Genomic DNA, 10,121 nt, shown 5'->3' on the forward strand with positions numbered 1-10,121 from the left:
AATAGCCACAAAATGGGAATTAATATTATGCGGTTAGTCCTTGACATGCAATATATCACCATGGACCCCACGCGCCCACAGTGGCATCAGCAGGCTCCGTAAAGCAAAGCGCACAGTGCGTTGTCAAGAAGGGGAGTAGCCTATCTCGTGGGTTGACGGGGAGAGAGAGAGTGAGAGAGACGCAGTGTGGGCGGGTGAAGAAACGGACTGAGAGGGAGGGACATCCGCGTTATCGCACGAGCGTTTTTTTCCCCTCCTGCACGGCGTCTGCCGAAAACAAGGGCATTGGCATCCTAATACCCCGGCACTTCACCTACTTCCCAATTTCACAGTTATTTGAGACCCCGAAGCACATTGAAGATTGGAGAAGCAGTAAGGGGTTACTATTACCTGTGGTCTGCATCCGTGTCGGAGGAGGACAGCGAGGCGCCAAAGGTGTGTTGGTGTGCGTGTGTGTGTGTGTGTGTGTGTGATGCTGCGAAGCGGCAGTTTTGGGTACCATCATCACACCTCACGGGTAACGATTGAATCCAGTGTCGCGTCACCGTTTCCATAATGATCTGATATTATGTTAATGTTGTGGAAATATGAGACTCAACACGATCATACCGATGTTTTGGAATGGATAACGTGTTTTGGCGATATTGAGTAAACCGAGCAGTTGTCGCATATGGGCAACACTTGTGCTTGTGCACCTAACGGTTATGACGGTCCATTAGTGTCTCACAGGCTAATCTCTAAGTGTGAAAATATGCTCTGCTAATATAGTTTTATCCTTGTCATATTGCTTCGAGACTGATTGTGACACGTAGGCTACATGCGAGTTTTTAAATGCTTTTTGGATGTATGGATGAGTCTCTTCCCATGGGTTATTTTTACGCATTCTCTCACACTGTAGTAGCTACCCGTTGACGTTGCCTTGGGGGTATGGATATTTGGCATAACTGATGTAGTCTATGAAATCAACCTTTTCGTCAAGTACAATGCTATAGGCCACCTTAGACAAACATGCATCATCAGCATAGACTGTTGTACCTGATGTGATCATGCACATCACATGACGGTACTGAATGCGTAAATATGGATCATCATGTGTTACTACACATACGACAGGATGGGACTTACAGAACATGGCTGCAACCTCACATGAAATGCGCTGTAGGCTAGTTGTCCAAAATCTGTGTCCCAGCAGTTGCAATAGTAGGCCTACTATGACATTGCTTGGCAAAAACTACATGACAGTGTTGGACTTTCCGGTTATGCAAGATGCATAGCCTATTAGGCCAGTGTAGGCTAAGGTGCTCCCCAAGGTTTGCAGTGTTACTGTACCCAGGGATGACTGCTTGGTTACTGGTATATTGATATCCCTGCTGATTTGGATGTCCCTATGTCGGCCTATCCTCATGTCTGTCTGTTCTCTGTCTGCATTCAAATGTTGACCGCTTCAATGCATGTATGCCCCCCTTCCCTTCCCTGCCCCCTGCCCCCACCCCCTCCCCATCTCCCCCCATGCCTATCCCTTCCTCCCTCAGATGGACAGAATGCATTTTCTCTCCTTTCTCCTCCTATGCTTGACTTCAGTTGCCCATGGCAACAAAGGTCAGTTTCTCTCCTTTTGACTGTTGATTATGTCGTAGGGATTATATGAGTTCGCCTCTACCACTTACTTAGCGCTAATAGTGTGTCATATGTTTAGGAGCCCAGTACGCAGATACTGTATAGTGTGGGCTAATTCTATGACATGTGCTCCCCCTGCCTTAATTGATGTAATGTGCTTATGTGTACTGTTTAATATTCCTTAGTGATAATTAATGCAGCCTTCCTCGGGTCTACATTAAATCACATTTCCAACGTGTGTCCCCTTGAGTTGTTCTGAACGTCACGCCTTGCATGCTTATGTGGTCCTGTCATCAATATTACCCCATAAAGTCATTCATTAGTATCTTTATTAATATTCAGCTGTGTTAGCATGGCCACCACAGGTTGAAAAATGGGGAGAGAGAGAGAGAGAGAGAGAGAGAGAGAGAGAGAGAGAGAGAGAGAGAGAGAGAGAGAGAGAGAGAGAGAGAGAGAAGCAGGGACCATAATGCACACATTTTAGTTCAGAGGAAGTGATGATAGAGGGGTATTTGAAAACAAGAGAGCGCTGGAGAGTTAACACTATCTATGGTAATGACTGGAACGGATGAGGGCCCTCAATCTGGACAGAGGCGGCCCTGGGGATGAGCACTGAAACTGAGCAGAGAGAGGGATGAGAGAATGAGCAGGAGGGGGCTGGGGGTGGGGTGGGGTGGGGTGCAAAAACAAGAGAATCAAACAGAGCCTGTGCCAGATCCAAAATTAGGGAGGGCTGGAGAGAAAGTGGAGGACAGGGCAAAAGCGAGATAGAAAAAGACAGGACACGAAAGTGCTCTCTCTCTCTCTCTCTCTCTCTCTCTCTCTCTCTCTCTCTCTCTCTCTCTCTCTCTCTCTCTCTCTCTCTCTGTCTCTTAGTCTGTAATCCGGGGTGTAATCCACATCCCTGATGCTCAGATTAATGTTATATTGCAGCGGGATGTTGTGAGTGTGAGATGAGATGCTAGGGGGGGAGTGGAGTGGAGCGAGAGAGAGAGAGAGAGAGGTAGAGAGGTAGAGAGCGAGGGAGGTAGAGAGTGAGGGAGGTAGAGAGTGAGGGAGGGAGAGAGAGGTAGAGAGCGAGGGAGCGAGCGGATGAGATAGAGAGATAAATGACAAAAAATAAGAGGCCGAGTTGAAGGATGAGGGAAAAGATGGAGTGGTCAATCCTCGAGGATGATAAATGCGAAGACAGCAAATAACACTTACCACTGTGTTGACATGTGTTTTTACCGATTGAACTGTTCATTGCAAGGGTCTGTTCCCAGTAGCTAAGCACCAATATGCTGTATAACCTGGACATTTATGGTTTTATAAATAATAGTTGTATTATTTCTACAATATAGGCTACTAGGAAGAGAAAGCTAAATATTTTTTTTACAGAGAGCAGCACATCCATACATTTATGATTTTTAAGCAACTTGAGTGCATCAGATTTAATTGCCCTACTCTATTAAAATCAAACCGAGCCATTGGAGAACGGAATTGATTCCCTTTTTACAATGTTTTCACTGAAATGCTTCCAATTTAATTTGGCATTTCTGCTTGTGGTGCCGTTGGCAAGTAGCAGTGGTTGGTGTGAATGATAGGTGCAATATACAGAACGTAGCTCTCTCTCTCTCTCTCTCTCTCTCTCTCTCTCTCTCTCTCTCACTCTCTCTCTATCTCTCTCTCTCTCTCTCTCTCTCTCTCTCTCTCTCTCTCTTTCTCTCTCTCTGTGTGTGTGTGTGTGTGTGTGTGTGTGTGTGTGTGTGTGTGTGTGTGTGTGTGTGTGTGTGTGTGTGTGTGTGTGTGTGTGTGTGTGTGTGTGTGTGTGTGTGTGTGTGTGTGTGACAAGGTGAAACCTCCTCTCACTTTATTATGCTACCAGGCAGAGTCAGGTGTGAAGTGGTTGCAGATGTGTATGTATGTGTGCAGTACACACGGTTATGTGTATGTTCATGCGTAGGTGTGTGTGTGTTTGTGTATTTGTGTGTGTGTGTGTGTGTGTGTGTGTGTGTGTGTGTGTGTGTGTGTGTGTGTGTGTGTGTGTGTGTGTGTGTGTGTGTGAGAGAGAGAGAGAGAGAGAGAGAGAGAGAGAGAGAGAGAGAGAGAGAGAGAGAGAGAGAGAGAGAGAGAGAGAGAGAGAGAGAGAGAGAGAGAGAGAGATGGCGTGTCAGCTTTCTTCAGATTTTTTTCATGGCATGTATTTTAGAAATTGCTATTTAACACATACTGTATTCCCACCTGGCCTCTGCAACATTCTCAGCCAATAAGCACAAGCCATGGATCGAGACAGAGTACCAGGGCATCGTCATGGAGAACGACAACACAGTCCTGCTGAACCCTCCATTGTTCGCACTGGACAAGGATGCCCCTCTTCACTACGCCGGTGAGTGGAAAAGCACATTCTAGAATGTTCTTGTGGACTAGCACACTCTAGAATGTTCCTGTGGACTAGCACACTCTAGAATGTTCCTGTGGCTCGTCTGTTCCAAACAGTCCATTCAAGCTGCCTGCATTTTAGGTGTCTTTTACAGATCTACAAAGTTTTCTTTCTAATGTTTTTATTTTTTAGAAATAGTAAAATAGTGGAGATAGAGAGGAGGGACACGGGAGATGCGACACAAACAAACAAAACAAACAAAAGAGCTCTAGGTTCCCACCTTGCTTCATTAATATTTAAAAAGATCCCTGCACGTGATTGGGGAAACACTTGTCTTTATTTTAAAATATTTTCATTATTTTATGCCTTTATTGTGAAAGTAAATGAGCAGGGATAAGGCTCGTCGGAGGACGACCTAGAGAGAAGGGAAAAATAAGTGAAACGTGACAGTTGCTGAGACAAACAAAAACGTTTAAATTTGGAGTACGTCACATCTCTGAAAATCCTGCAATCCTGATTGGGTTCTACTGCATTTTGGGGTGAATCCAAAGGTCCTTCAGACCCTCGTGTGAGCTCACAAAGCTGAGCAGAACTAGAACACCTGAGGGCTTGGCGAGAGCCAGGCTATCAGCAGGCCACTTTTATAATACATCAGTTATATGTAGCGTTTTTCATGTCATGATACTCAAAGATGCTTGACGTGTGAAGCGGCAGCCAGGTGCGTCAGCATCCTCATGCATGCTCTCTGTATGTTCACTTACTGACTCACTTTATGAGTCAATAGATTGGCGCCATGAGTCCAGTGTTCCTTTTGATGCAACAGTTATGCCATTTATGCCAGTTCCAGGTATACAATGTCCATGAGGAGGCCATTATTTTCTACTTTGTTGTTCCATCTGTAACGAAGGCCAACTAGCAGAGCGTGGCGTGGAATGTTAGTAAACCTCTCTCCCGAAGCCTCATACAGTATCAGTAGCGATGGGCTATCGGACCAGTCTTTTAGTCCAGCGGTATCATGCTGTGACTCCCATACCCGAACCGATGCGTTGACAAGGTGGCGAGTTCGTGGCCCAGAGGGGGACGGACTGCACGGGAACACCTCCGTTACACATCCTCATCCAACATCTCCGTACCTAAACATGTCCTTTTTTGCCTTACCATTAAATGTGCTATGATGCTGATATCTCAGAAATGTAACCTTCACAAGGAAATTGCTATGCAATGCACTTTAAATATTTTTCTGAGTAAATATTGTAAAGAGCTAACCTTGACCTTGACCATGCGTCATATACAGGGGAGATATGTGGATTCAAGATCCACAACGGTCCCGGTGGGTCGGGCTCGGCCCAGTTCGAGGCGGTGGTCCTGGACCGCTCTACAGGAGAAGGTCTGGTTCGGTCCAAGGAGCCGCTGGACTGCGAGAGCCAGCGGGAGCACAGCTTCACCATCCAGGCCTACGACTGCGGAGAGGGTGAAGACGGAACCAACACCAAGAAGTCTCACAAGTGAGTGGGCAACCTTGACACTGGCTTTTTTAAATTTCTATTTTTTAGGGGTTTTTTTGCGTTTACTTTTGGCAGGACAGTGAAGGAGAGACTGGGGAGAGAGAGATGGGGAACGATCGGCAAATGACCCAGGCTGGAATTGAACCCGGGTCGCTGGTGCAGTAAGCAAGTGCCCTACCAGAGATATTCTATAGAGATATGCCAACATAATAGGTTTCTATGGGCACCTAACGCGACCAGGTTCCGGTCTGCCTAAAGGGGCGTGTCATAATGCTCCTACAATGAATAGAACAGTCCTTAGGTCTGCCTAGGTCTGCCTAAGGGGGGCCATAATAGAACCAGGAAACAATGGGCCAATGGAACCTCTCTCTCTCTACTCTCTCTGGCCCTACCGTGGCTTTTTGCCCTGTGCCAAAGATAGTGAGGCTATGTTTTGCCATCCAATCAGTGAGCAGAATGTCAAGACAGAATGGATAGGTTGAGCAAGACATGGTTAGGGAGTTGATCTTGGGACCAAAAGGTTGCAGGTTCGAATCTTATACCATCCACGGCTGAAGTGCCTTTGAGAAATGCTCATAACCCCACTTTGCCCTTGGGACTGTAACCAATGCTCTGTACTTAAAGAACTGTTGGTCGCTTTAGGTAAAAGTGTCAGCTAAATGTAATGTCATGACGTGCTTTCTGCGGTGAAACCAAAGATGGCGAGGCTATGTTTTAGTGATCAGTCAGTTAACAGAAATCCAAGACAGAATGGATAGGTCTACAGGTTCAGTTGATTCCTGCAGAGCTTGTTTTCACCAAGTCTTAATTTGTTATTTGTCACGTCACACTCTCAGCAATGTCATAACATTGTTATTATTATGCAGTGTAGGTTGTTATTTTTTATGCAAACAGTGATCGCCAACGATTTCATCTACACCAAAGGCATCCAATTAAGCAAATAAATAAATCCCTGTTTAGTGTCCATAGTGTCTGCACAAACTGAGTCAAAGTGAAGGAAAACCAGGGACTGAAAACCTGTACCATTCAAGTGGTTGCCATGGTTTTGTGTTCAAGTTAGTCAGCTGACAGTGACCATAACTGCACTGGAGCGATTTGAAAGCCTTGCTCTGAGCTCCAGAGATCCTGTAACGACTGCACTGAAAGGTCTCGCATCTGCAAGGGCAATTAATAAAACATCAAAAGACATCACTATTAATAGTAAATGTTTAGAAGAAACCGCCATGGTTAATTTATATAATCCCATTTTATTCTTAATTTCATAGTGTGACAACAAGCACATCTCTCTCTCTCTTTCTCTCTCTCTCTCTCTCTCTCTCTCTCTCTCTCTCTCTCTCTCTCTCTCTCTCTCTCTCTTTCGCATGCGCTACAATGCAGGGCCACGGTTCATGTCCGTGTCAACGATGTAAACGAGTTCTCCCCGGTGTTTGTGGAGCGCCACTACGAGGCCTCTGTGCCTGAGGGCCGCCTGTTCGACCGCATTGTGAAGGTGGAGGCGCTGGATGCCGACTGCTCGCCGCAGTATAGCCAGATCTGCTTCTATGAGATCGCCACGCGCGATGTACCATTCGCCATCGACAGCGACGGTAAGAACTGTGCTGCCCACAGTAAGGTATTTGCCTTTTTAAAATATTTTTGTAGAGGCTTTTATGCCTTGAGTGTGAGAGGATGACAGGAAGCAAGTGGGAGAAGATTGGCAAATGACCTCTGGCCAGAGTAGAACCCGAGTCCCCAGCTTAACAGTCAATGCCCCAACCGTTTGAGCCATGGCAGGGGCTGTAATCTGCCTTTTTATTTAAGATATTTTTGTGCTTTTGGGATAGGACAGTGTGAGAGGGTGATTGGAAGCATTGGGAGAGAGAGAGATGGGGAAGGATTGGGACATGACTTTGAGTTGGAATCGAACCCGGGTTTCCAGATTTATGGTACGATGACTTAGACCACTGAACCACAGCGTCCCCCACAATAATTTTCAGTGATCAGTGTATGTGATTAGTAAGAGTAATTTTTCAGTGTTACTTTAACATAATAGTTATTGGGACCAGGACCACATGTACACATCCAACTGTCAGAGTGTTGAATTAACACTGTGACATTATTAATGAGTTTGGTGGGGTTTGTTTAGTGAATTCAACATTTACACGATTGAATTCAACACTATTCTACAGTGCACAGTCCCATTCGCGTTACATTTACTGTGCAGAAAGCAGGCAAAATGACTGCTGGTTGAAGCAGTGGGAAAGTACCAAATGTGGATGTTTGTAGAATCTTTATCGTGAGGACAGACAGGGGTGAAAGTTTAATAGTAGGAGACATTTTGTTGTATATCGAAGGAGACAGAAACAGAGAAAAGAGAGAGAGAGAGAGAGAGAGAGAGAGAGAGAGAGAGAGGTGAGAATGTGTTTGGAGACAAAGGAGATAGGGAGAGACAAGGAACTGTGTGTGTGTGTGTGTGTGTGTGTGTGTGTGTGTGAGAGAGAGAGAGAGAGAGAGAGAGAGAGAGAGAGAGAGAGAGAGAGAGAGAGAGAGAGAGAGAGAGAGAGAGAGAGAGAGAGAGAGAGAGAGAGAGAGAGAGAGTGTGTGTGAGTCTCCTCTTTAGCAATGACTCTGCATATTTTCCTGGGAGAAAGAGCAAGTCCCCTGCCTTCACGCTGCACTGGGAGATGTTGCTCTTTTCATCCTTTTGTCTGGGCTGAGGATGGGACATACTGTACACAGAGCCTTTTTGTCTGGGCCTTCTTTGCTGAATGCACCACTGGTCTGTCTCCCTTTTGTTCACTTTATGTTGCTTTCCTTTTTCCCTTTTCACACAGTTTCCCGATTTGTGATGTCAAAAACATTATTTGTCATTACCCCCCCCCCTGTCTGAATGGCCTTTTCCAAATTGCACACATTCACCTGTACATTCTGGACTATTCTGAAAAGGTAGAACAGCCCTAAAGCTGCAATAGTAGGTTTCTCGTCTTTTCTGTCTGCCCATTGATCTTCTATACCCGCCCTTCCTTCTTTTCTTTATGTCTGCCCTCTATCTGTTTCTGTATCTTCATCTCTTGGCTTCACCCGATTGAGAAAGGCAATGGTGGTCCGTGTGTCCTGTGAATCTGTTGAGTTCTCTGTGAAAGCGAAAGCTTGTGTAAAAAATTCTCGTCCTCTCTTTTCCATTCCTCTCAGGCAACATTAAGAATACTGAACCCCTGGATTCCAAGCGCCAGCGCGTCCATACGTTCTGGGTGACGGCTTACGACTGTGGGAAGCGCCGGGCCCAGGCGGACGCCCAGGTTACCGTAACGGTCAAACCGTCCTGCAAGCCTGGCTGGATCGGTAATCAATGTTCACTGCTTAATCAATAGCTTCACGTTGACTGCCCTTTACATCTCTTTGTGTGTGTGTGCGTGCGAGTGTGTGTGTGTGTGTGTGTGTGTGTGTGTGTGTGTGTGTGTGTGTGTGTGTGTGTGTGTGTGTGTGTGTGTGTGTGTGTGTGTGTGTGTGTGTGTGTGTGTGTGTGTGTGTGTGTGTGTGTGTGTGTGTGCGCACGCGCACGCGTGCATGTGCGTGCATGCGTGCATGCGTGCATGTTTGCATATGTGTGTGCACTTGTGATGCAACTACATTAATTTTTTTGCCGTGACAGGAGGATATTCGGTGGGGGGTAGATGCATTTCCTTGTACTCGTACATCAGCTTGCCTTGTACAATGCATAACTTAATAGCATCTGCCTGCCACAGCTTCTGTGCAGACAAATGAGAAAATATTTTATTTTTATTTTTTTTATATTTATTCTTATATTTTTATTTTAAATATTTTTCTCCTCATTCCTCAGGATGGTCCAAGAGGGTGGAATACACCCCCGGCTCTGGAAGCATCCCCCTCTTCCCCAGCCTGCATCTGGAGACGTGCGAGGAGACGGTGTGGAACATCCAGGCCACCGTAGAGCTGCAGACTGGACACATTGGCAAGGGCTGCGACAGGGACAGTTACTCCGATCGCTCTGTGCGCCGGCTCTGCGGTAGGTTTATTTCAAGGTTGTTTAACACCTCCAAAGCAACACATTTCTCAATTCTTTAGTTATTAATACTTCCCTACAAAGCAAGGCAGTGACTGTGCAGAGCTCCAAACTGAGTAAAATGGATGAATGTAGTCCAGTCTAATTCATTTTGCGTAGATCAGTGACATGTCGCAGTTTTGTTGCTTTATATTGCAACATTTTTTGCAGACCAATCATTTTATTTAACATATGTCATATGTCATTAAACTCATAGTAACTTATTTTCAACAAGTAGGGCAGACTTACAACTTAGTAGGGCAGAATAAACATATGGTACTTTTTTGGTGCACTGTGAAGGATGGTGGCCAGATTAGGTATTGAAACTATGCTGCTCATTGAACCTGTGTTGTTTACTGCCAAATTTGGTCTTTTCATTAATATTTGCCAAACAATGAACTCATATTTACTAGTATGACCAAATTACAATAGGTTTTGCAGCTAAAAAGTTCTATTTCTAGAAATTCAAAATAGCAGACAATGGAGAAGACCCCCCTTTCCCTGTATGAAAAGTGCAATTTTCCCAGTCATCATGAATACTGTACTTAGAATTTGATAGTGGTGGTAAGTATTTGTGAAAAAGGAAACATTTTTG

The 10,121-nt window shown here is 45.4% G+C and overlaps 1 protein-coding gene across 1 annotated transcript in view; it reads left to right on the top strand.

Annotated features, from left to right (window-relative positions):
• The first annotated feature begins 223 nt into the window (after nt 1–223).
• The window catches only part of clstn3 (calsyntenin 3), a 38,791-nt gene continuing 28,893 nt past the window's right edge, over nt 224–10,121 (top strand). Inside the window, exons 1-7 of the mRNA XM_063198834.1 lie at nt 224–435; nt 1,533–1,599; nt 3,863–3,985; nt 5,274–5,484; nt 6,862–7,070; nt 8,656–8,805; nt 9,305–9,490. Coding sequence (XP_063054904.1) covers nt 1,533–1,599; nt 3,863–3,985; nt 5,274–5,484; nt 6,862–7,070; nt 8,656–8,805; nt 9,305–9,490 — 946 coding nt within the window. The 5' untranslated portion in view covers nt 224–435. The remainder of the gene's footprint in view (nt 436–1,532; nt 1,600–3,862; nt 3,986–5,273; nt 5,485–6,861; nt 7,071–8,655; nt 8,806–9,304; nt 9,491–10,121) is intronic.

The sequence above is a fragment of the Engraulis encrasicolus genome, chromosome 5 (genome assembly GCF_034702125.1).
Source record: "Engraulis encrasicolus isolate BLACKSEA-1 chromosome 5, IST_EnEncr_1.0, whole genome shotgun sequence".
NCBI classification, from domain to species: domain Eukaryota; kingdom Metazoa; phylum Chordata; class Actinopteri; order Clupeiformes; family Engraulidae; genus Engraulis; species Engraulis encrasicolus.